Genomic DNA, 25829 nt, shown 5'->3' with positions numbered 1-25829 from the left:
GCCAGGGCGAGGACGGGGACGCGTCCGGAGGGGCCCACGCGGGTGCTGCCGCCCGCCCCGCGCCACGGCGGGCAGGAGGCACGGCCGGGACCCCCCCCCCCCCGCCCCCAGCCCCACGGACACGGCAGAGCGCGGCCCCGCGGCCCCGGGAGCCCGCAGCGCGCACACGCGGCGGCCGAAGGGGCGCGAGCGCACGGACACGCGCGGCCCCGCGTGCACCCGCACCCACGGAGCGCGCGGGGCAGGGGGGCCCGCGACACAGGGAAACACGCGTGCACACGCACGCACACACACGCAGACACACACACGGCCCCCCCCAGCCCCCTCCCCTCACCCCCAGCCCCACGGCCCCGGGGGGGGGGCGCAGCGCGGCCCCGGCCCGGCGGGGTCCGGGGGGGGAGGCGGGGGGGCTGCGCCCCGCTGCAGCACTACGGGGGGCAGGAGGAGGAGGAGGAGGAGGAGGAGGAAGGGCGAGGAGCAGCCCGCGCCCCCAGTCTTGCCAGCCGAGCCCTGGAAGCCGCCGGCACGGGGGGGGCCGGCCCCGGGTTAGGCCAGCTAACGTGGGCGCCCGCCCGGCCCCATTGTCCGTGGGGACGGCGGCCGCGGCCCCGGCAGCCCCAGCGTCCTGGGACGGGGGTCCCGCGTCCGTCGCCGGGGGTCCCGGCCCCGTCCCCCCCCCCGCCGACTAACTGCCGGGGTCGGAGCAGTGTCTATGCAGGGGCTGAGCGCCCGGCGGCGGCGGCAGCTGTCCGGGCAGCGAGCGGCGGCGCGGGGCGGCCGCGGGCTCCAGCAGCAGCACCACGTCGGGGGGGGGCGGCTCGGGGGGGGCCGGGCCGCGCCGCAGCTCCGGCGGCACCGGGAAGCTGGGAACCTGCGGGAGAGAGGGCGGCCAGCGTCAGCGCGGGGCCGGGAGGGGGCTGCGCCGCCCCCGGGGGCTCGGCTGTGACCCCCAGCTCGTCCTGGGGGGGGGAAGGGGGGGTAAGGGGGGGTACAGGAGAGGGTCTGCACCACCCCCGGTGGCTCGGCAGCATCCTCACTTCACCCTGGGGGTGGAGGATGGGGCACAGGAGAGGGGCAGCCCCAAAAGTGGGGGGGTTGTGACCACCCCAGCTCACCACGTCGAAGGAAGATTGGGTGACGGAGCAAGGGAGAGGGGTCTGCCCCAAAGCTGGGGGGGCTCAGCAGTGCCCCCAGCTCACTGTGGGGCTGGAAAAGGAGGCAGAAGAGAGGGGCAGCCCCTAAACGGTGGGGGGGGTGTCAGCAATGGCCCCAGCTCACTGTGGGGCTAGTGGATGGAAAATGGGGCACAGGAGAGGGGCTGCCCCAAAGCTGGGGGCTCAGCCACGTCCCCAGCTCACCACGGGGCTGGAGGATGGGGCAGAAGAAAAGCCCCAAACGTGGGGGGCTCAGCAGTGCCCCCAGCTCGCGGTGGAGCTGGAAGACGCAATAATGGGACCCTGCCGGCAGGCACCCAGGGCCTGCCCCACACTTTGGGGGGTTTGGGGTCCGCCGGGTGCTCACCTGAGAGAGCGGCTGGATGGGGGTGATGGGGAGGACGGGCTGCAGCGGGCACGGGGGGGGGCCCGGCGGCTGATGCGGGGACGAGACCGTGCTGTAGGCGGGGGGCACGAGCGCGGCCTGGCGCTGCAGCAGCTGCATGATGGAGCTGATGTCCGCGGCCATCCGCGTCTCCAGCCTGCGCGTAGACACGTGTCACGGGGGGGCGGGGGGGCTCCCCGTGCTGTATGCAGGGCATCGCTTACCGCAGGGCAGCGAGACCCTCGGCAGCCCCCCCGGATCGCCCCTAAGGGGCGATCCGGGGGGGCTGCCGAGGGTCTCGCTGCCCCCCCCCCCCACACGGTACCTATTGAGCTGCTTCTGAAGGAGATCGAGCCGCGTCTCCACCTCGGAGCGCTGCCGGCGGCTCATGGAGGGCAGCGGGATGCTGAGGGCGGCGTGCGCCGGGATGGTGCAGCGCGGCAGCTCCTGGTACTGCCGCCCCCGGCTCTCCCCCCAGAAGCTGAAGATGTTGGACACCCCCGAGAAGGCTCCTGGTGGCGGGGCACAACCGTCAGCGGCACGCAGAGGGGTCTCGGAGGGCGGGGGCGCGACAGCAGAGAGGGGGGTGAAGGAGGAACGGGGCAGGGTGATGCGGGGCACGGGGTGGGGGGTGTGGGAGATGCCGGTGGGGTTTGAGCAGGGAGGGGGAGAAGCGGTGACCCCCACCACCACCACCCCCGAGCGCCGTCCCCACCTGAGAGGGGGTTGCACATATCGCTGCCCTTGCGCTCCTCGGCGTCGGGGGGCGCGGGGGCTTCGCCGCCCGGGCGGGGGCTGTGGAAGGGTGAGAGCACGGCGGCCCCCGGGGCGGGTGCGGGGTGCTCGTCCTCATCGCTGGAGGGCGAGCTGGAGGGCGAGCTGGAGTGGCAGGGGTCCCACTCGGCCGGCCCCCGCGGGGCCCCCGGCGCCTGGCAGCTCCTGCCCAGCCGCAGCGCCTTCTGCCCGCTCCGCAGCTCCCCGGCAGTGTCCGCGTCTGTGGGGATCGGGAAGGGGGGGGACGAACCCTGGGTCACGGCGGCCCCTCGGAATTCCCACCCAGACACCCACCGGGCTCCCCCTTTTCCAGCCCCCCCACGCCCTCCCCGTACCTTTCTCCGTGCGCCGGCGGAAGGAGAGCTTGCGCTTGCGCAGGCGGTTGAAGCCGCTGTCCAGCTCGTCGCTGCCCGGGGAGCCGGGGATCATGTTGGTCTGCGGGGCGAGGGGCGGCTGAGGCGGGGGCAGATGCCAGGAGCCCCCCCGGGGTGGGGGTAGAGGGGCGGCGTGGGGAGGGGGCATGTGGTGGTGCCTTATCCCCGTGAGCCCCACGGTGGCTGTGCCCCATCCCTGTCCCCACCCTGAGCACCCCCGCGCTGTCCCCCCAGCCCAGCCCAGCCGGGTGAGCACCCCCCGTCCCAGTGCCCCCCCGTGCCCCTATCCCCCCCCCCCGGCCCCTCACATCACGCAGGTTGAAGGTGATCTCCAGGCTGGACCAGAAGTGGTCGGAGAACTCGGGGTACATGTCCAGCACCTCCAGCAGGTCCTCGCGGTGGATCTTGTGCAGGTCGCAGTAGGTGAGCGCCCGCACGTCCGCGTTGGACTTCCCTGGCCGCGCGTACAGGTTCAGCGGCTCCCCAAAGATGTCGTTCTTCCCTTGGGGGGGAGGGAGGGAGGCACCGGGGTTCAGCCCGGGGCGGCGAGGGGGGGCCGGCACCCGGGGCACATCCCCGTACCCGTCCTCAGCCCGGGGGCTCACCCAGGATGGCCACCACCACGTCCCCACGCAGGATCTCAATGGAGCCCCGGGAGATGAAGTAGAGGGCGGTGAGCACGTCCCCGGCGTGAACCAGGGTGTCCCCGGGGGGCGCGTGCGTCGTCTTGAACTTCATGGCCAGGGCGCGCAGGCAGCCCTTGGTGGCCCCCTTGAAGGGCTTGCAGTTCTGCAGCAGGCTGCGGTTCAGGTGCAGGCAGATGTCGGCCTGCAGGCACTCGGGGAAGCCCTTCAGCACCTGCGGAGACGGGAACATCGGGAACGTCACGGCGCGGCGCGGCACGGCGCGGCACGAGGCGGTGCGGCGCGGCACGGCGCTCACCGCGTTCATGTCGATGCCGTTGGTGTAGGACCAGGCGTGCTGGAAGTACTCCTCCAGGCGCTGCCGCAGCGGGTTGGGGATCTGGTGGAAGCGGATGAACTCGCGGACGCGCAGCATCTGGGTGTGGTAGCGCGCCGTGCCCGAGTACAGGCGCTGGATGATGGCCGAGACGTTCCCGAAGATGCTGGCGTACATCAGGGCTGCGGCACGGCGAGGCGGGGGTGAGGGCGGCCCCAGCCCCCCGGGGCAGCAAGGGGGGGGGCTGGCGGTGAGCAGTGCCCCGGAGCCCCCCCCGCAGCCCCCTCCCCGCGTGTGGGGGCCTCTGTGGGAACTCGCCTTGGGCACCCCGCACACGGGCACGTGTAGACAGAGACGCGCACGCGCGTGAGGAGCGTCGCTGCCTACAGAAGCGTGCTCTTTGCACCCGCAGGGGCACGGCCGCCCCCCACCCTGCAGACACACCCGTTCGCACACCCGCAGCTCTGCACGGTGACACCCACGCACGCGGAGCTGGGCTGCTGACAGGCGCGTGCTCACACACGCAGGGGTGCGCACAGCCATCCACACGCGGTCAGACACGTGTCCTTACACACTTTCACACATGCTCGTACACACGCGTATGCTCACACATGCGTGGTCTATGGTGCATACACCACATGCAGGCACACACCCACAGCCACGCTCACACAAGTCTGCTCACACACACATCCATGCTGACGTGCACACGCACACGTCCACTCGCACACGTTCCACCACACGTATGCACACTCACATCCACACGTGCCCATACACGCTCACACGTGCTCATGCACACAGACGCCTGCTCGCACGCTCGGGCACGCTGTCACCCACGCGCAAGCTCACACACACGCACAGCTGTGCGCTCTCAGCCCCGCGTGCCCCCAGCCCCGCGGCGGCCGCACTCACAGCCGATGAGCATGACGCAGATGGAGAAGATCTTCTCGGAGTTGGTGTTGGGCGAGACGTTGCCGAAGCCGACGCTGGTCAGGCTGCTGAAGGTGAAGTAGAGCGCCGTGACGTACTTGTCCTTGATGGTGGGGCCGTACAGGGGGTTGCTGTCGTTCAGGGGCTTGCCGATCTGGTCGCCCAGCGAGTGCAGCCAGCCGATGCGCTGCCCCTCCACGTTGCCGATGGCGTACCAGATGCAGGCCAGCCAGTGGGCGATGAGGGCGAAGGTGCACATCAGCAGGAAGAGCACGGCCGCCCCGTACTCCGAGTACCGGTCCAGCTTGCGGGCCACCCGCACCAGGCGCAGCAGCCGCGCCGTCTTCAGCAGCCCGATCAGGGTGGTGGTCTGCAAGGGGGGCACCGAGGGCTGTGGGGACCCCCACGGGAGCCCTGACACACAGACCCCATCCTGCCTCCCCGCACAGGAAACCTGGGCTGGTCCCCGTCCCCATCCCCATCCCCGTCCCCATCCCCGTCCCCATACCTCCTCAGAGCCGGAGCCGAAGATGAGCAGGTCGAAGGGGATGGCGGCCACCATGTCGATGAGGAACCAGCCCTTGAAGTAGTGGATGGCGATCTTGGCGGGGTGGCTCACCACCTCCTCGTTGGAGTTGACGTAGGTGGTGCGGAAGTTGATGAGGATGTCGATGATGAACATGATGTCCACGATCAGGTCGACCACGTTGAGGGGGCTGCAGGAGTAGCCACAGTTGTGCCGCTGGGCCTCCTCCTGGTCGTTGAGCAGGAAGGCGGCCGAGTAGGGCGTGAAGATGGCCGTGTAGATGACCAGCAGCAGGATGAGCCAGTCCCACACCGCCTTGAAGGGGCTGTAGTGCAGGATGGTCCATTTGTGGATGCGCGGCGCCTGCAGCTTGTACTCGGGGAGGACGTCGGCGCCCAGCGACAGCACCTGGGCAGGCGGCAGGGGCTCAGCTCCCACCTGCTCCGGCGGGGAACGAGCCCCCCGGCCCCCCCGGCACACGGTGCCGCAGCACAGGCACCCGGGCTGTCCCTGCACCCCGCTGGGCACCAGCGTGGGGACACCGAGCCCCAGCCGCCCCCAGGCGCTGCGGCACCGGGCTGCTCCTGGCCGCGTGCCGTGCCGGGTGCGAGGGGTGCAGGGGCGCAAGTGGGGGCAGCGGGGAGCAGGCGGGCAGCGGTGGGGGCAGCAGGGTGTAGGGGGGTGTTGTGGGGTGCAGAGGGGAGCCATGGGGTGCAGGGGGTACGGTGCAGCGCAGCGGGCTGTGGTGGGGTACAGCAGGGTGCAGAGAGGACAAATGGGGCGCTGGGGGGGTGTTGTGGGGTGCAGTGCGGTGTGAGGGTGCTCACAATGTGGTGCACTGGGGTGCACTGGGGTGCACTGGGGTGTGATAGGGTGCAGCAGAGCCCTCCCAGCCCCCAGCCTTGGCAGGGCTCCCCCTCCCCCCCCCCATCCTTCCCTGGGCAGCGCCAGCCCCGGCTGCGGCAGCCGGGCCCCATGGAAATGAGGGCGCGAATGCAAAGGCGCCCAGGGGACATTTCCATGCGGGGGGGCCCGGCCCCCGCAGGCGCTACCTCGGCTGTCGCAGGCACCTCCCCGCACCCCCCCCCCAGCCCTCCTGCACCCCGCAGGGCCCCGCTCATCCTGCCCTACACCTGCCCCCCCCCCAGCCGCTGAGGCCCCCCCGGCCCCCAGCCCCCAGCATTGGGGGGGGTGCGGGGGCAGCAGCACCTCTGGCTGGCGGAGGCGCAGGCACAGAAATGGGGCAGAAGCAGGCAATTCTCGCCTTCCCACCGCAAAGGAGGCCACGCACGCAGCGGGGACGTGCGGCGGTCCCCGGCTCGCCCCGCTCTGGGGGGGGGGGGGGGGGCTCTGGTGCTGCCCCACGACCCCGGCAGCTCGGGGCGGGGAGCGGGGACCCCCCCGCGTGCACCCCAAGCAGGGCCCCGGGTGGCACGGCCGTGCCCGGCAGCTGCGCCCATCCGTCCGCGGCGGGATCAGCTGCGGGCGCACGGGCTATAAATAGGGGAGCGGGCGCACCGGGGGCCCGGGGGGAGCGGGGCGCTGCGCCGCGGGGGGGGGGGGGGGCACGGGGCAGAGCCCCGCTGGGCACCGCACCGGGCACCGCACCGGCTCCGCAGCCGCACGGCCCCGAGCGCGGCCCCTGGGACCGAGGACCCGGCGCCCCGCGGCGCGACCCCTGCCCGGGCTCCCCGTCCCCGTCCCCCCCCCCCCCCGTGTTCCCCCCCGCTCCCCCCGCTGCGTGGGGGCCGTGCCACGAGTGGGGGTGCCAGCGCGCGGTCCCCCGCCCCCCGGGCAGGGGCGCCCCGGGGCGGTCCCAGCGCCCGGCGCCCGCCCTCGCCCCCCCCCTCCCCCCCCCCCCCCCGGGGCATCCCGCAGCGGCCCCGGGGCGCGGGGGGGGGGGGGGCAGCGGCCGGTACCTTCTGCTCCTGGCGCTGCCCCGCGCCATCGAGGCCGAGGCCGAGGCAGGTGCCGCAGGGCGAGGCGCCGGGCATGGGGCGTGCGCGGGCCGGGGGGGCGGCGCCGGGGGGGCCCGAGAAGTCCCGCAGCAGCTGCAGGAGCGACGCCAGCATCCTCACGGCCGCCCGGGGCGCGGGGCCGAGCCCGTGGCGCGCGCCCCCGCCGCTCAGCCCGGGGGGCCCGGGGGGCCCCGGACCCCCCCCGCCGGCCCCGCGCCCATCGCCCGGTGCCGCCCCCCCCCCCCGGCGGCGGGGCGCGGCCGGGAGCGCCCCGGCGGAGCGGGGAATTATTGGGGCGGAAATCCTACCCAGCCTGCCCCGCTGCCCCCCCCCCAGCGCCCGCCCCCCGCCCGTTAACCCCTCCGGTACGGCGGTGCCGCCGCCGCGCCCCCTCCCGGCTCCCCCCGCCCCGGAGCGCCGCCGGCCGCGGGTGGCCTCGGGGAGGACCCAGGAGGCGGCGGCGGGGCCGGCCCCGGGGCGGCGGGGGGCACACGCGGGGGGGGACACGGGGGGGGCTCGGCAGCCGCGGGCAGCCCTGAGTCACCGCCGCCGCCCACGCGCGGGGATTTCCCGCTGGCACCCGCGCGTCCCCGCGAGACGCCGCGTGACGGAGCGGGGGACGGGGCCGCGCGCGGCACGCGCCGGGGGGGGTTGGGGGGGGGCGACCGCACGCCCCTACCGGGGGGGGGGGGGGGGGGGGGCGGCTGCGGGCACGGGGGGCACCGCGGGGGCACGCGGGGGCACGCGGGGCCACGAGGGCACGCGGGGTCATGGGGGCCGCGGGGACGCGCGGGGCCGGGGGGGGGGGGCAGGAACACCCCCAGCCCCACGGCCCCGTCCCACGGCCCCTCTGAGCCGCTCGGAATGGGCCATAACGGGACGGGCGAGAGCGGAGGGGTGTCGGCCCCGCGGGACGCCCCCTGCCCCATAGCTGCAGCGCGCTGCCCCTGCGGACACCCCCTCCCCAAATGCGGCCCCGTCACACCCACGGGGCGCCCCCCCGGACCCCTCAGCAGTGCAGCTGCAGGGAGGCAGCCCCGGCACCCCCATCCCCCTGTCCCATTCCCAGCACACGCCGGGACCCCAAGCATGGCCCAGGGGCAGCCCCGCACACAACAGCACCATCCCCACGTCACCGAGCTGCGGCAGGCAGCCCCCAGGGCAGGTCGGGGGGCAGCCCCCGGACACCCCCGGTGCTGCACCACTGCCAGGGACAGCCCCCTCCGAGCCACCCGGCCGTGGGGACAGCCACACTGCCGCGCTCAGCTCCTGCAGCCCCCATCACACCGCCAGCACCGTGCAGCCGGTGCCCGGCACCCGGGCGCACCCATGCCCGCCGTGGGTGCTCACCCGGTGCAGCAGCGGACCCGGACACCGGCTGCATGCGTGGCACCCGGACCTCCAACCCGTGCACCAGCAGCGTGCGGGTGACGCCGGCACACGGCAGGAACGCGCTCCCTCGAGACTCCCGGCGACACAACACCTATCAGTCACGGTGACACAGATACCCGGCAGTGCCGGCACCCGGTGACACGTACACCCGCCCTGGCGCAGGCACGCGTCACCTCACGCTCACAGGCGTGCAGTCACCAGCACCTCTCGCTCGCGGTGACACGTACGCCCGACACCTGCTGTGACACAGGCACCTGACACCCAGCCCGCACAGCCGGAGGCGCCCGGCGCGGCACCTGCCGCGACCCAGACACCCGCGCCCACGGGGCTCAGCCCCCTCGCTGCCACAAATACCCCGACCCTGCAGCCCGCGGCCACCCTGCGGCCGCTGTCACCCGGCGCGTGGGTGGCACCCGCACCCAGCCCACCAGCTGGTGGCTTCGGGGGCACCGGCACACGCCAACCCGTCAGCTGACACCAGCGCTTGCGGTGGCACCAGGCACCCGCAGGGAAACGGCCGCAGCGCGGGCACCCAGCGCTGGGATGAGGCAGGCACCCAGTGTCCCCAAGCCTTTGGGGACGGACTCGCAGGACCCACCTGGCCTTGCCGTGCCTCAGACCCCAATGCCTGCCCCAAACCAGGCACCTGGCACCTGCCCAGGTGCCCCTGCACCAGGGCTGATGATTCCCAATGTCCTATGGGATGCCCAACAAACACCAAAGCTCGGCTGCCCAAACCCACGCAGGTCCCTGACGGCTGTGGTACTGCCAGAGCCACCCCACAGCCACGGCACCACACCAGTGTGACGGCAGCACTTGGTGTGCTCTGAGGCACCCGACGGCAGGACTTACACCAAAACCCAGCGCCACAGTGACAAAGACACCCCACATCCACCACGGCCAACACCAGCACAGCCGCCCAACGCCGTCACGGACACCCGGTGCCGTCACCCTCAGAGGTGCCCGGTGTGTGGGTCACCCAACGCACCTCTCCGCCAACAGACACCGTCCAACAGCAATGCGCCCGCACAGCCGACCCCAAACACACCGTGCGGACCCACGGCACCCACCACAGGCACTCCGGTGCTGGGGACACCCCAACGCCCAGCCAGCACTCACCGCGTTCAGCTGCGGCAGCGGCGCGGCGCCCTGCGCACCCACCGACATGGGTGAGCGGGACGGGTGCCACCGCGGGCCTCGAGGCGCTGCCCTCTCCCGCTGCCGACAGCAATGCCGCAGCACAGGCACCGGTGGCGGGGTGGGATGGCGAGCCCCGTGACGAGGTGACGTCCCCACGGGGCGGTGCGAGCCCCCAGCAGCCGAACCCCCACCCGCTGACGCAGACACGGAGCAGCCCCGGCACCCCGGCCATGCGGCGTGCGCCACCGCACCGCGGCACGCCCGACGGTGGGGACCAGGGACCGCGCTCTGGGGACACAACAGCCACCCCAAACACCTGGCGCTGCCCCATCCCTCGCCGTGGCCACAACCCCAACCCCACAAGGGGCTGGGGTGGCACCGGCTGGCGAGGGGTCCCCGTGGGGGGGCTGCGTCCCCACAGACCCCGCTCGCAGCCCCGCCGAGCCCAGCCCAGCCCGACGCGGTGCTCCCCGCCGCTCAGGGCTCTCCAGCACCACCGCCCCACGGCACTCGGGACCCCCCCGCCCCGGAGCCCAGCGCCGGGGGGGGGGGGTTGCGGGCAGCCCACCCCCACCCCATCCTTTCCGTGCCGGCACATCAGCCGGCTCGCCCCGGGCCGGCCGCAACCCAGCGCGGGGAACGGCTCCGGTCCGGGCCCCCGCGCGCCCGGGGCACCCAGGGCACCCCCGCACCGGGGGGCCGGGGGGGGGTTTTGGGCATCCCGCGGGGGGGCTGGAGCCGGCGCAGCCCGGGGCAATGCCTTGGGGACGCCGCCGTCGGGGCGAGCGCGGCTGCGGGCGGGGTACGGCGGCGGGACCTCCCCCCCCCCGGTCCCGGTCTCCCCCCCGGCCCCCCCGCACCCACCTCCTGTGCCACCAGGCTGGAGATGCGGACGGCGCGGCGGACGCGGGCGCTCTTTCGGTCGCCGTCGGGGCGCTCGCCGCTGTCGCGCCTGCCTGGGGCCATGGCCGCGCTCAGCGCCGCGCCGCCGGGCGGGGGGAGCCGCCGGCCGCCCCCCCGGGGCCCCGCATCCCGGAGCTGCCGCGGAGCCCGGCGCTGCCCTGCGCGGCTGCGGGCGCGGAGCTGCCGCGGCGGGCGGCAGATGGAGAGGGGCGGCCCGGCCCCCCCCGGCCCCCGCCCCCGCCCCCGCCGGGGCTCGCTCCCAGCCCGGCAGCCGCCGCCCCCCCGCCCGCCGCCGCCACTCCCCGCGGTGCCCGTCACGCCCCGGGGAGGGACCGGGAACACCCCCGGGAAACTGAGGCACGGCGGGGGGCAGGGAGGGGGCTCCCCACTCGCGGGGCCCCGAGCCCCCCCGTGCGTCCCCAGCCACGGGTGCCCCACGGTCCTCGGGACCCCTGAGATAGGGAGCCCGGTGTGAGGCGGTCACAGCTCCGCGTGCCAGGGAAGGGGATGGATGGGGTGGGGTGGGGTGGGATGGGGATGGGATGGGGATGGGAAAGGAATGGGAGCGGGGATGGGATGGGAAAGGAATGGGGATGGAATGGGGATGGGGAAGGAAGCAAGGACAGGGCTGGGGATGGAGAAGGGGACAAGCTGCCCTCAGGGCTCCTCAGCTGCCGCAGGCTGATTCACAGCTCCGCTGGCTCCCGCTCTCCCTGGCTGCCTCCCAGCCCTGCCAGCGAGACCCCACTCTGCATTCCCAATGCTCCTGCCCTCACGACACCCCACACCGGGACAGCTGCCCCCATGCTGCTCCCAGCCCCAGGCGCTGCTGATCCGCCCCAGCCTTCAGCGCAGGCAGCTGGGCACAGCCACCGAGCCCCCCGCGGCACAACGTGCCCCAAACCAGCCCCGTCCTGCAGCGAGCGGAGCCCAGGCACAGGCAGCGCGGTGCCAGCAGCGCCCGGCTCCAGCACCAGCCTGCGCCCCACGGGCAGGGGTCCCCACCAGGAGGGGTCAGGGGGCCTCGGTCTGCCGTGAGCCACCGGGACCCTGCAGCCTCCATCCCCGGCACCTCTGGTGCTCCCTGGGCTGCGGCGGGGCCTCGCGCCCCCCCAGCCACAACGCCCCGTGCCAGCCGCAGCCCCTGTCCCCGTCCCCAGGTGGTGTCGCCCAGTCGGGGTGGCCGGCAGGCCCAGGAGCGTGGTGACCTTGACGGGAGCTGCGGGAGCGTGCGGCGGGCGGCGCGGGCTTGTTTGGATGCCGTCACTGCAGATGATTCACGGTGCCGCTGCCTGGAAGCCCCGGCCCCCCTGGCCCCCACCCAGCAGCTCACCGTGCTGGAACTACGGCTGCCCGGGGACAGGCTCGCCTTGGCCTCAGCTTCCAAATCCACAGCATCTGCCCCACCGAGGTGAGCCTGTGCCCTGTGCCCCTGGCACCCCCGGCACCCCCAGCACCCCTATCCACCTCCGTCCTGGAGGAGCCCCAGCATGCACCCGCCAGCCTGGCAGCGGTGCTCGGTGTGCCCCGACCCCATCCCCACGCCCAGGCGCAGCGTCTGCTCCTGCCCCAGAGCCCAGCGGGGCACGGCCGAGCCCTCTGCCCCACGGCTGGCCCAGCAAGGGGGGTTGTGTCCGTCCGTCCATCCGTCCAGCACCGCATGGTGATGGCAGCTGGTGGCAGGAGGAGATTAGCATGGCTTGGGCAGGCAGCACAGCAGCAGCGGCAGCCGCCACGGCATCGTAATTAATTACACAGCAAAGGCAATCAGGATGCGTTGCTCGTTAGCGCACTGGAGAGGAGCAGGGAAGGCCGGCGCTGCAGGGGGAGGGGGCCGAGCGTTGGCACCGTGCTGCCCCTGGGACCACGGACCCCCTGGGGGCTCTGCCGCCCACGTAGGAGCCCCATAGCTGCTCCATCTCACAGCGAGGGGGGGCCCAGGGGCAGCCCCGACAGCAGGGCTGGGAGCTCCCAGGGTGGGGGGGTTCCCTCACATGGGCCAGCAGGCGCGAGGCTCAGGCACGTCGCTGGGGGGGCCAGGCCACCGAGGGACCCCGGGCGCACGCAGGCGGCGCAGGGCAGATGTGCCTGGGAGCTCCCGCCCCGCCGGGCCCCTCCCCGAGCCCCCGACCCCTGGCAGGCAGGGCGAGCACAGCAGGTCCCCCGAGCCCGCCGGCCCCGGCGCATCAAGCCGGCAGCTTTAACTTCATTAGTGGGAGCTGGGATCAGGGTGTAATTAAACAGCAGCAGCCGCCTGCTCCCCGCAGCCAGATGGCAGTTACACAACGTGCGAAGGATTAGCCCACAGTGCCAGCGCAGGGCAGGGGCCCAGCACGGGCCAAAGAGTCACGGCCAGAGAACAGGGCGCAGGCAGCACGGTGCAGTGTGGCGTGGCACGGCACAGCATGGTGCAGCGTGGCATGGCATGGCACAGCACGGTGCAGCGTGGCGTGGCATGGCACAGCATGGTGCAGCGTGGCGTGGCATGGCGTGGCATGGCACAGCATGGTGCAGCATGGCACGGCATGGTGTGGCATGGCACGGCATGGTGTGGCATGGCACGGCACAGCACAGCACGGTGCAGCGTGGCGTGGCATGGCACAGCATGGTACAACACGGCATGGCATGGCACAGCACGGTGCAGCATGGCACAGCATGGTGCAGCATGGCACAGCATGGCACAGCATGGCACGGCATGGCACGGCACAGCATGGCATGGCATGGCACAGCATGGTGCAGCATGGCATGGCATGGCACAGCACGGTGCAGCATAGCACAGCATGGCACAGCATGGTGTGGCATGGCACGGCACGGCACAGTGCAGCGTGGCATGGCACAGCACAGCACGGTGCAGGAGGTGCAGGGCCGTGCTGTGCCATGCACGTAGCTCTCACGCAGCCCACCCAGGCAGCGGGCCAGGGCTGGGGCTTGCTGCTGAGCCTTGAGCCCACCCAGGAGGGAGCGAGGTCAGGATCTGCAGGGGATGCCCCCGTCCATGGGGCAGCGCCCACATCGAGCTCCCCACTGGGGAAGGGGGCCAACCCCCATGGGTGAGCCCGGCCCCACCGCCCTGCCCTGCTGCGGGGAGCGCAGTGGCCCCGCTGCAGACCACATCTCTCGAGGTGCTTGGGAGGGACAGCCTGGTCCCATGGGTGGGGGACAGCAGCCACATGGGCACCAAGTGGCACCTCAAGCCTCACAGCAGTCCCAGCCCACGCAGGATGCAGCCCCTCCAGGGCCCCAGCCTTGTCCTGAGCACCATCCTGAGGGGTCCAGCACCATCCTGCAGTGCAGAGCACCCACAGGCAACTCCCTGCGTGCCCCAGCATCACCCTGTGAGCTCCAGCATCACGCTGTGAGCTCCAGCATCACCATCAACTCCAGCATCACCGCTCACGCTCCAGCATTGCCTGCGCACTCCAGCATCACCCCGTGTGCTCTAGCACCACCCTCCTGCAGTGCGGAGCATCCTCCTGGGCTCCGACCATGCCCGGAGCACCGTCCAGCCACCTCCGGCCGCTGGGCTCACCTGGGTGACCTTCTCGGTGACGTTGTGCGTGCGGTCCTTCAGCTTGGTGGGGGCGATGATCTCCTTCTCGCTGGACGGCGCGGCCAGGAAGGCATCCGCCTTGAAGTCCACGAAGTTGAGGGTGATCTGGGGGATCTTGCTGATCGCCCGGTAGCGCATCAGGTCCGAGTCAGAGGTGGAGTTCAGCAGGGTGCTGCGGATGTTGTTCATGGCCCCTGGCCGGGGGGGCACCATCAGCACGGGCTGCAGCCACAGGATGGGACCCCCCCCGCCCCTCCCCGCCACCCCCAGGGTCCCCCGTGGGGTGAGGGGAGCAGGGAGCCGTGCCCAGGGCAGGCAGAGGCCACCAGCAGGCGCGGCGGGACGGGCACCGACAGCTTGGTATCATTTACTGTTAATGTAATTATTTCCCCCCTCCCTAATGCGCTTAGCGGGCGCGGGGGCTTAACAAGGCAATTGCCGTCCCCTCCCTTTGTCGCTAAGAGGATTACGGGGCCGGGGGTCACGCCAGGTGGTGACGGGAGCTGCCACTCGAGCAGGCAGGACACCGGCACCGGGGCTGAAGCCAGGCACTGACGGGCAACGAGGGCCAGAAGGGCACCGGACAAGGGAGCCAAACGGGGGCCGGACACTGCGCAGGGCGAGGGACGGCTGCCCCACATGCACCGGAGATGCCGGCAGCGCAGCGCATTACAGCAATCCCCAGCCTGACAGTGACGGGTGCCCGGCGCCCCGCGCCGCTAACGAGCCGCCGGCGGCACCCTTTGCTGGCAGCCGCCCGGCTACCTGCGTGCCAGCAGCTGCCCTGCACCCTAACGAGCTGCCAGCCCTAATGACTTCACCCCAGGGCCGAATGCTGCCTGCGCGGTGGGCCTGAACCCTCCCCTCCTGCAGCTAAGGGGCAGGGAGGTGCGGGCAGGCCCCCGGCAGCACCTGCCCCCATCCCCAGCACCACGGCCACCGGGATGCGCCAGGAGCCCACGTACCGGTGCTGGAGCCACGGTGCATGCTGGCCCCCACGGTGGCGTGCCGGTTGTGGCAGCGCTTGTCGCCCTCGCCCTTCATGGTCTCGATGTCGTCGACGGAGGAGGCACGGCGGACGCTGTGGCAGCTCTCACGCGAGCGGCTCCGCGCCAGGCTGCAGTTGGAGAAGGCGGCGTGCAGGTGCAGGCGCTCGGCGCGGGGCGAGGACTGGGTGACGGGCGGCTCCGGGCGCCCATCGCCCTCCTCCGGGTCCATCAGCGCCTTCTGGTCCTCGGGCTGGGAGCAGCCCAGGCAGCTGTTCTCCAGGGAGGACGTGGCCTCCTCGGGCGCTGACTCGCTGCTGTGCTTGGAGAAGTCCACGATGACGGCATCGGGGGGCTCCTGGGGCAGGGACTGCTTGCTCGCCGTCAGCGCCAGCAGCGCCGGCAGCTTCAGCCTGAAGGACTTGCTGCGCCCTGGCCAGAGGAAGGGGCGCGGTGAGGGGCGGCCCCCCCAGACCCTCCCACGGCCCAGCCGAGGAGCTCGGCCGCAGCGGGTGCCGCGGGTCGGGGCGCCCCACCTGTGGGGAACCAGCTGGCGGGGGTGACCCAGTGGTTGGTGTCGGCGTCGGGCGAGCCCGGGCGCTCCTTCTCCATCACCACCTCGAAGTTCAGGATGAACATGATGACGGCCCCATCCTCGTTCTTCACCGGCACCACGTCCACCAGGCACAGGAAGCAGCTGCCTGCGGGGAGCGGGGCTCAGGGACCCGCGGGCTGCCGCTGCCGGGGGAAACCGAGGCACGGCGGGGACAGGGAGGGCCCGCTGGGGCCCGTCGGCACGGCCATGCCAGGGGGAACCGATCGTGGGGCGGGGGCGGCACACGGCCCCCCCGGAAGCCCCAGGGGCTGATCTGGGGGGGCTGGGGCCGGGGCTGCCCCCGCCGCCCCCGGCCGGCCGCCCTAAGCCGCTCAGCGCTCTGCCAGCTGCGGCGTTAATCCCGCTCCTGCAGCTGTGAACTCGGCCGTGCGGGCACGGGGGGGGGCCGGGGGGGGCAGCCCGGGGTGACCTCTCCCGCACTGGGCTGGGGCCGCATCCCGCGCCCACGGGGCTCCGCTGGGGGCTGACCCTTCCCCAGCATCATTTTGGGGAGGGGGCTCCGCAACTCCCCCTTCCGCCCCCGTTCCTGCCGCCCGCTGCAGGACACGGCGGGGGGGGGGGGGGGCAGGGGGCCCCGCAGTCCCCCCCCGTGGCCCCGCGTCCTCGGGGCCCCGCGCCCCGCCCGCCCCCCCCGCTGGCGGCGCGCCCGGCAGCCTGCACCGGGGAGCCCCGGCCCCGGCCCCGCGTGGGGCCCCGGCGGGTGGGGGCGCGGCCCCGGACGCCCCCGTGGGCGCGGGGCGGGGGGGGGCGGATTAGCAGCGCGGTCCTGGCGCTCCACCGGCGCCCCCCCGCCGCGGGATGCCCTAATCCCGGCTCATCCCCGCGGCCACGCGCGGGGCCACGGCACGGGACGGGGGCCCCCGCATCCCCCCCCCCGCCCCCCTCGCGGTGTCCCCCCCTCCCCGGGCCCCCCGGAGCCCCCGGCGCCGCGCGAAGCTCACCGGGCGGCGGGCGGGGGGGTCCCGCGGGCGGGGGCGGGGGCCGGGCCCCGGCCCCCCCGGCACTGGGGTGCGCGCCCCCCCCGGCCCGGCTGCAGGGGCTGCGGCCTTGGCACCGCACCCGGCGCCGGTTTTATGCCTAAATATGGCTGCGGCCAGCGGCCGCCCGCGCCTCGGGACGGGCCGGTGACACCCGCGGCCACCCCCCCGTGGCCACCCCCTCGTGTCCATCCCGCCCCGCATCCTTCCCCCCCGTGGCCACCCCCCGTGGCCATCCCGCCCCGCATCCACCCTGCCCCGTGTCCGTCCCCCCGGGTCCACTCCCTGCGTGTCCCCCCCCCCCCACCCGCCCCGTGTCCCCCCACCCCTCCCCGTGTCCCCCCCCCCGGTCCATCCCAAGCCACCGACCCCGGCGCGGGGCCGCGGGGGTTGGGGCCGTGGGGGCCCTGCGGGAAGGGGGCGCGGGGGCAGCCGGCTGGGGGGTGCCGGGCCCTGCGGACCCCCGGTGGGCGCGGGGGTCCCGGGGGGAGCCCGGTGCTGGGAGCGGGGGCCGGGGGCTGCGCGGAGCCCGGCCCGGATCGCCCCCGCCCGGCATCGCCCCCCCCGGCCCCAAGCCTCTCCCGAGCCCCTCGGCCCCTGTCCCGGCCGTGCTCCCCCCGCCGGTTGTTCCCCGGAGCCCTGGGGGGGCCCAACCCGGGAGCGGCCCCCACGCCCGGTGCCAGCCCCCCCGCAACAGGACTTGGGGGGCCGAGGGGCCCCGCACCCCTCGCCGGGCCCCGCACCCCCCCACGAGCCGGGGGGGCCGGAGGCGGCCCCGCGCTGCTCGGGGTGCGCCCTGCGCCCCAACCGCCCCCCCGTGGCCCTGCACGCCCAGGGAGCCCCCACCCCTCCCGCCCTGCACCCCAAAACCCAGGCACCCCCCGGCCCTGGGGCGCGCCCCAGGCCCACGCGCACCCCAAGCCCAGGCGCACCCCGCAGTCCCGCTCCGCGCCCTCACCCCCCCGCGCCCCCCCCCCCTCCCTGCGCCCCAAAACCCCCCGGCCCCGCTCCGGCCCGGGGCTGCGCTGCTCGCCTTGGCCACCGGGCGGCGGCACCGGGCGGCGGCACCGGGCGGCGGCACCGGGCGGCGGCACCGGGCGGCGGCACCGGGCGGCGGCACCGGGCGGCGGCACCGGGCACCCCCCGCCGCGCCCCCCCCGTACCGAGCCGTGCACCCCGCACCGTGCACCCATTCCGCACCCCACGGCACGCGGCGCAGCCTGCCCCACGCACCCCCCCTGCTGCGCGCACCCCGCTGTGCGCCCTCCCCTCTGCACTGCTGCACGCTGAGCACCCCGCGGCCAAGGCGGTGCACAGCCCCGCAGCACAGCACCCCACACAGCCCCCATGCGCCCACCCCATGCACCCACCCCGCCCCCCCCCCCCCCCCAGTGTTGCGGGTGCACGTAGGTGTGGGGCACCCCGGAGATGTCACCGCGTGTCCCCATGCACGAACCCGCGGGGAGCCCCCAGTGCCGCACTGGGATGCTCTGGGGCTGGAGCAGCTGAGCTGCCCGCGACGGGGAAGCCCCGGCGGCACGGGGGGGCCCTGTGCCAGGATCACCCGCTGGCACCTGGCAGGCAGCACCGAGGGCCTGATCCTGGCCCGGCCTCAGCCCTTGCACGCAGCCCAGGGACCCGCCGGAGGCCAGGCCCAGCCCCCAGTGACCTGAAACGCCACCGGCAGCGGCGACGACGCCGGGGGGGGTCTCTGCTCCAGCACAGCCTGACCCTGACCTCGCTCCTTGCCGCGGCTGCCCGGCACGCCGGCTGTCCCCTCCGTGCTCCCCTGCGGCTGCCGCGACCTTCCCGCGTCCCTGTTTGGGCTCTGCAAACATCGCTCAGGCGCGGGGAGCTGCACCGGCGCTGAGCAGCACTGCAGGAGCAGCCGGTCCCCGCTGCCGCCAAGGCAGCAAAGCACGGCGGGGCAGGAGCTGCGGGGCTGCGCGGGGCCCCACCAGGGCCCGGTCACATCCTGCTGGAGCAGCAGCACGGGGCTGGGGCTGAGCAGGGGCAGCAGGGGTCACGGCGTGGTGTTGGCATGCACCAGCGCCAGGTGAAGCCTTCAGCAGTGCAGCTGGAGGGGAGGCTGGAAACTGCAGCCGCTGACAGGCACAAGGCCCCCGACACACACCTCGCTGCCCGGTTTGGTCATTTTCGGGCCGGGGACAAATTCTGTCCCGCAGCACGCGCCCGGCTCCAGCCACTCCCCGGCCCCGGTGGGCTCTGCCAGCCAGGACCCCCGCAGCAGGCCCTGGCCTCAGGGGGACGTCACCGTGCGGTGCCATGGCACGGGGCCGCGCGAGGCTGGGGCCAGCAGCCAGGCAGCGTGGGTGCCCCCTGCCCGGTGGGGCATCGGGGCTGGGCACGGGGCCAGGACCCTTCCAGCCGCCCCACAAGCTGTGGGCGCCTGCACCCTGGGGTCCCCGCTGCCACCACGGGGAGGGGGCTGCCAGGGGGTCGCGGGGGGCTCCTGCAGCGCGGGGAGGCAGGGAAGGGTTAAAGGGAGCAGCTCCCCCTCTGCAGGCACCGCTGCTGCTCTCCTCTGGCTATAAATATCCCCTCGGAAACACCGCACTCCCCGGGGACGCGGCGCGGGCAGCCCTGCCGCAGCGCCAGCCGACCCGGCACCCGCCGCACGCCCGGGGGCCCCCGCCCGGCCCCCCCGGCAGCCCTGGGCACAGCAAGGGGCAGCGGCACCGCTGCTCCCCGGAGCCCTGTGGCAGCACACGGGTGGGGGGGGGCTGTGGGGTGCTGGGACCCCCACAGCACTGCAGGAGTGCATGGCCCTGTGGGGAGCACGGCCCCGTGGGGGGTCAGCCCTCGGTGCCCCCTCCTTGGCCAGGTGGGGGTTGCACAGCCCCATGGGCTCCATGGGGACCCAGCCCCAGGTGTAGTCCCCAGGGTGGCAGTGACCAGGGGTGGCCCCCCCAGACCCCCCCACCAGGGGCACAGACCATGCAGCCGCCCCCTCCCCGCTCCGGGGGGGCCACAGGCACAGCACCTCACCCCACCCCGCCTGCGAGCACTGTGCTGCCCTGGCACCGCGGGGTGCCACCGGCACGGCACAGGCTTCGCGCCGCACGGCACGGCACCGGCCCCCTTGGCCCCGCAGGGTGCGCATCCCAGGCCCCCCCCCGAGGGTTGTGTCCCCCTGAGGGCCGCGTCCCCCCGCTCACTCAGCCTGTCTGGCCCAGCTGCGCTGACGCTGGCCAGAGCCCCGCGACCGGAGACACGAAGCATATGCAGCTGTCAGCTGGGCGGCCCCGCGGCCAGACGGCCCCGCCGCCACTGAGCACCGCACGGCACGGCACAGCACCGCACGGCACGGCACAGCACCGCACGGCACGGCACAGCACCGCACGACCTGCCCATGGCCCTGAGGCACGGGGCAGGGAAAGCCCCACGGCAGCAGGCAGAGGTTGGGACCCGGGGCCTCCCCATCTGCTCAGCACATGCCCGACAGCGGGAGATGGACAGGGCCAATTAGCAGAGGGCTAACGAGGACTCGGCGCGCTGCGGCTGCGGGAGGAAGCAGCCACGTGCTGCCTGCGCCCCCGCCACCCCGAGCACCCTGCGTGCGGGTCCAAAGTGCGCAGGCAGCAGATGTGCCCGTCCGAGTCGCGGTGCCCCGGGCCGTGCCTGGCACGGATGCGCCAGCGGCTGCGTGCTGGGACCGGAGCTCAGCTCCGCGCCGGGGGCTGCACCAGAGCCAGGATGCGGCCGCACTGGGGCAGCCCCACAGCCGCAGCCAGGCCCCCAGACAGGCAGTGAGAGCCCTGGGGCCGCGCAGCCGAGCCACGGCAGCCTCGCTCCTGCTCCTCCCGGGGGATGAGCACGGGAGGAGGGAGTGGGAGATGGGGGCCGCAGGGGAAGGACCCGTGCCCTTGTGCCCTCGTGCCCCGTGCCTGTGCTGCGGGCGGCGGCGCAGCGCCGGGGCTGCTGGCTGCACGTGGTGGCTCCGCGGCACGGCCGGCAGCTGGGAGCCAGCTTTGTTTACTCTGCGCGCCGGAACAGGGGCCGGGTGCCGAGCGCCAGAGACAGCTGCCGGCGAGAGCCGGGACACCTGGCGCAGGGACCGGCTCCTTGTGGCGCGCAGCCGCACCGCAGGGCCCTGGCGAGGGGCAGCCCCGCTGCACCCGCAGTGCTCTGGGGCCACACGGGCAGGGGGAGCGAGCCCCTCTCCACGGAGCCCCCACGCCGTGGGGCAGCAGGGGCCCCGCCCGACATGAGGGACGGGCCCCCCCAGGACTGGGAGCACTGGGCTCGGGGAATGCAGCACAGCCCTCGTGCCACGGGCAGCACTGGCGCCGTCCCTGCCTGCCTGCCTGGGGACCCCAGCGAGCAAAGTGCCCACGGGGAAGGGGGCAGCGGGGGCCGCGCTGCCTGACACGGGCTCAGAGCCAACAGCCCCCAGGCTGGCTGGGCATGGCTGTGGGGCAGCTGTGGGGCACCAGAGAGGGGCTGCCCCTCCTGTCCCCAGGGGCTCCGTCCCCACTGCCCCAGACACAGCTCCCTGCTACCCCCTTGCCCCCCTCCCTGGGCAGCGCAGGGACCCCCGACCCTCCCCCACACACACTTTGCAGCCCCCACAGGCAGGTTACAGCGCTGTGCCCCACAGCTGCCCCACTGCACCCGCAGACCCTGCTCGGACCCAGGGGAGCTGGGAGGGCTGTGGGCCCCGGCAGGGGACGTGCTGGCACCAGTGGGGCAGGACGAGCCCCCGGCCCGGCCCCGGCACGCTGTCACCGGGGGGCGGGTGCCGGCTCCCACCCGCGCTGGCACCGCACGCCACCCACAGCGCGGCGGGGCCTGGCACGGCTGATGGATGGACGCGGCGCGGCCGCCCGCCGCAGCAGGCCGTTAACTCAAGGGTCTGTCTGCCCGTGACGGACGGCCGCCCTCACACCCGCACAAATAACCATAAATCTCCTCCGGCCGGCTGGGAGCGCGCCGGGAGGCTCCCGCGGCGCAGGGTGCCCGCGCGCCCACTCCCCACCCAGCACCCCCAGCCCGCGGGCGACGCGGCGGCGGGGTCCCTACCGTCCTTGCGGTAGAAGCAGATCTCCACCTTGCGCTCCTCGGAGCCCAGCAGCGCCTGGGCGATCTGGGCGGCCGCGCTGCGCTGCGTGCGGGGCCCGTGCAGGAAGTCGCAGGTGCAGGGCTTCTGCATGACCTCGGCCCGCGTGTACCCGCACAGCTCACAGAAGCCATCGTTGCAGTAGATCACGGCGCAGTTCTCCACCCGGGCGTTGGCGATGATGAACTTGCGGCCTGCGGGGAGGTGGAGGTGAAGCCCATGGGAGCCCTGGCCCCACGCCCCACTCCATCCGCCCATCCATCCATCCGTCCGTCCATCCGTCCATCCATCCATCCGTCCGTCCCCACCCTGGGCTCTCAGCAACCGAAGCGTCCCCAGGGACCGTGCAGCAGCAGCGCCCTGCTCGTCCCCAGCCTGGAGCTGCCCAAGGGCACCGGCCGCAGCGGGGTCCCCCCACCCCATGCCTGCACCAGGGGCCCCGCCACAGCCCCGCGCACCCACCCCGATGCCCCGGGGCGCATTGTGCCACCCCGCAGTGCCCCCAGGGCTGCAGTGCGGAGCCCCCCGATGGGGACAGCAGGGCCCCGGCCACAACCCACGGCGCGATGCCAGCGCGAGGCCCCTGCTCCGGAGGGTCGAGGAGGCCGTGGTGCTGGCGGGGCTCCGCGGTCCGGCCCCAGCCTCGGCCATGTCACGCGAGCTGTGGCTGCGGCTCCGTCCTGGCCGCGCTCCGTCCCTGTCCCCACCTCAGGGACCGGACCCTGGGCACCCCCAGCCCCGGCCCCCCCTGCACCCCCCTGCCTGGGTGCCCTGCCCAGGGATGGATGTGGGGACGGGTGCTTGTGGGGCCACGGTGGCACCAGCACCCATGGGCCCCCCCAGCCCCCAGCTGGACTTCTCACACGTGCCCCACAGCTGCCCCAGAGCCCCATGGCACTCACCCCCAGTCTCACCAAAAGCCCCCCCCAGCCTCACCAAACCTCAGCCTCGCCCAAAATGCCCGGCCTCACCAACCCCCCCCCCCAGCCTTACCAAACCCCCAGCCTCAACACAAAGGCCCCTGGCCCCGACATAAAGCCCTCCACACTCACATAAAAGCCCCCGGCCCCAACATAAAGGCCCCCAGCCTCACATAAATGCCCTCCAGCCTTACCTGAAGCCCCCAGCCCCGACAGAAAGCCCCCCCAGACTCACATAAAGCTCCCCAGCCCCAACATCAAGGCACCCAGCCCCAGCACAAAGGCCCCCCAGCCCCCCCCGCCGCCCCCCCGGCGCGGTGCCGCCCCCCGCCCGGCCGCGCCCCCCGCACTCACTCTGCCCCTCGAACTTGCGGATGATGGTGTCCAGGAAGGTGTTCTGGGGGGCGACGTGCCCGCGCCGCACCGGCATGGCGCCGGGCCCATGGGGCAGCGGCCGCGGGCGCGGGAGGCGGCGGCGGCCCCGCGCCGCGGGGGGTCCCGGTGCCCTTGAGCCAAGGACGGCGCCGCCGCGGCGGCTCCGCGGGGCGCGCACGGCTCGGCTCGGCGCGGCGCGGCGGCGGCGGCGGGCGGGGCCGGGCGGGCGCGCAGGGGTTAAGGCTGGGCCCTCCCTCCGGGGCCGCTCCCCGCGCCCCGCTCCCCGCCGCCGCTAGCCCATGGCCAGGTGCGGGGCGCGCCCGCCGCCGGTAGCGGTGCCGGTGCCGGTACCGGTGCCGGCCCCGCCCGCCCCCCTCCCCGCTAGCGGCTCCGTGCGCGCCGCGGCGGGCGCAGCATCGGCCTTATTTAGGCAAGGAGGCGGCTGGCCCGGGGGGAGATTTATCACCGCGCCCCCCCCCGCCCGGCTCCGGTCGGATCGGCTCGGATCGGCACGGCCCCGGCCGCCCTGCGTCCCCCCCCCGCGGCGCCGCCCTGGCCCGACTCGGCCCGGCCCGGCTCGGCTCGGCGCGGCGCGGAGCGGAGCGGAGCCGGGACGCGGCGGGGCCGGCGCTGCGCGGTGCCAGCCGAGCCCGGCCGGGGAGGAGCGAGCGCGGCCGCAGCCAATGGCCCGAGCGGGACGGGGGGGTCCGGGGGGGGGGGGGGGAAGCGCCCGGGGCGGCCCCCCCCAGCCCCGCCCCCGCCCCGGGCCCCTCCAGCCCCGCGTTCCCCCCAGAGCCCCCTCCCCAGATCCCCACTGCCCCGCGCCCCCCCCCCGCGCCCCCAGACTCAATCACGCCCCCCCCCCCCCAACCATCCCGGCTGCGACCCCCCCCCCATGCGAAGAGCCCGGCCACAACCCCCCCGGGACGGGGGGGGGGCTCATGAATGTGGGGGCACGGATAGGGGCTCATGAATAGGGCAAGGGGGGCCGGGGGGGACCGGGGCATGGAAACGCTTCCCGGCCCCCCCCCCCACCCAAGGGCCACCCCCCCGTCCCCGCCCCCCCCCCCCCCAGCCCTGGAGCCCAGAGCGGGGGCCGGTGCCAGCCCCGGCGGCGGAGCAGCCGCGGGAACGTAAACAGCAGCTGCGCCTGGGCGGCAGCGCCGGGGGGCCGGGGGGGGCCGGGGGCCAAACGGGGGGGGGACGGGCACGCGGCACCCGGGGTGGCTCTGCAACTGGGGACACTGGGATGCGCTGGGGCGGCGTGCTCTGCCCGGGTCATGTGGGGTCACGCTGGGGGGGCTGCATCTGACCCACACTGGGGACCCCCCCACCGGTACCACAGAGCGGCCCCCACACACGGTCCCCAGCCCGGTGGGCTCCACACAGCCGGTCCTGCTCCAGTGCTGGGACTGGTCCCAGTGCTGGTCCTAGTACTGGGAACTGGTCCCAGTCCTGCTCCAGTGCTGGGACTGGTACCAGTACTGCTCCAGTGCTGGGACTGGTCCCAGTGCCGGCCCCAGTTTCAGCCTGGTGCCGAGTCCTGGCCTGGTGCCAGGCTCCAATCTCTGTGCTGGTCCCAGTCCCAGTGCTGCAACCAGTCTGGCATTCGGTCCCAGTACTGGGTCCCAGTCCAGATTCTGGTCCCAGCTCTGATCCTCTCTCTGCGCCCTGGTCCTTGCCCATTGCTGGTCCCAGTGCTGGTGCTGGGTCCTAGTCCTGGTCTCCGACCCATTGCTGGTCCCAGTCCCAGCCCCGTTGCCGGTCCCAGTCCCATTACTGGTCCCAGTCCCACTGCTGATCCCGGTGCCAGTCCCCGTCCCAGTCCCAGTGCCAGTGCTGGTCCTGGTCCCAGTTCCGGTCCCGTTTCTGGTCCCAGTGTCAGTCCCAGTCCCAATCCCCATCCCAGTCCCGGTACTGGGGACACTGGGAGCTGGGGCAGCATGCTCTACCCGGGGTCATGTGGGGTCATGGGGGGGGGGGGGCTGCATCTGACTCACACTGGGGACCCCCCCACCAGCCCCACAGTGCAGCCCCCAGACACGGTCCCCAGCCGGGTGGGCTCCACACAGCCAGTCCTGCTCCGGTGCTGGGACTGGTCCTAGTGCTGGTCCTAGTACTGGTACTGGTCCCAGTCCTGCTTCAGCACTGAGACTGGTCCCAGTCCTGCTCCAGCTCTGGTTCTGGTCCCAGTGCTGGTCCTAGTACTGGTACTGGTCCCAGTCCTTCTCCAGTGCTGGTATTGGTCTCGGTGCTGCTCCAGTGCTGATCCCTGTCTGAGTGCCAGTCCCTGTCCCAGTCCCGGTGTCGGTGTCTGGCCCAGGCCCAGGCCCGTTACTGGTCCCTGTCCCATTGCTGGTGCCAGTCCCAATCCCAATCCCTGTCCCAATCCTGGTGTCGGTCCCAGTCCCAGTCCCAGTCCCAGTCCCAGTTCCGGTCCCAGTCCCACTCCCAGTTCCGATCCCAGTCGCAGTTCCGGTCCCGGTCCCGGTCCCGGTCCCGGTCCCTTGCCAGTCCCGGTCCCAGTGCCTTTGCTGGTCCCATTCCCGGTGCCGGTCCCAGTCCCAGTCCTGGTCCCCGACCCAGTCCCGTTACTGATCCCAGTCCCAATCCCAGTCCCAGTCCCGGTGCTGGTGCCGGTGCCGGTCCCAGTCCCACTCCCGGTGCCGGTCCCGTTCCCGTTCCCGGTGCCGGTCCCGGCGGGGCCGCGCCGTCCGCCCCTGTCCGAGGTGCTGAAAGCGGCGGCGGGACCTGCCCGGCCCGGCCCGGCCCTGCCCTGTCCTGGCCCTGTCCCGGCCCGGCCCTGCCCTGTCCCGGCCCTGCCCTGCCCGG

General features: G+C 74.2%; 1 protein-coding gene across 5 annotated transcripts; it reads right to left on the bottom strand.

Annotated features, from left to right (window-relative positions):
• Positions 1–386: 386 nt before the first annotated feature.
• On the bottom strand, positions 387–23561 carry KCNH2 (potassium voltage-gated channel subfamily H member 2). 5 transcript variants are annotated; one of them, XM_066991049.1, is made up of 16 exons: positions 22977–23561; positions 21666–21896; positions 15566–15730; positions 15009–15461; positions 14023–14237; positions 5083–5508; positions 4790–4944; positions 4557–4642; positions 3630–3829; positions 3293–3545; positions 2996–3189; positions 2649–2748; positions 2255–2533; positions 1865–2051; positions 1522–1696; positions 387–871 (listed from the first exon to the last, which is right to left on the bottom strand). In XM_066991049.1, exons 1-16 carry the CDS (start codon positions 23050–23052, stop codon positions 686–688), a joined length of 3381 nt encoding a protein of 1126 aa, XP_066847150.1. In that variant the 5' UTR covers positions 23053–23561; the 3' UTR covers positions 387–685. The 5 variants fall into 5 exon arrangements, with proteins under 5 accessions (XP_066847150.1, XP_066847151.1, XP_066847149.1 ...); XM_066991048.1 differs by having other exon boundaries at positions 391–871; positions 4557–4944; positions 22977–23558; XM_066991050.1 differs by lacking the exon at positions 2255–2533 and having other exon boundaries at positions 4557–4944.
• Between the last annotated feature and the right edge of the window lie 2268 nt (positions 23562–25829).

This window comes from Anser cygnoides, chromosome 2, assembly GCF_040182565.1.
Source record: "Anser cygnoides isolate HZ-2024a breed goose chromosome 2, Taihu_goose_T2T_genome, whole genome shotgun sequence".
NCBI lineage: Eukaryota > Metazoa > Chordata > Aves > Anseriformes > Anatidae > Anser > Anser cygnoides.
This window is presented reverse-complemented; position numbering and strand designations above follow the sequence as displayed.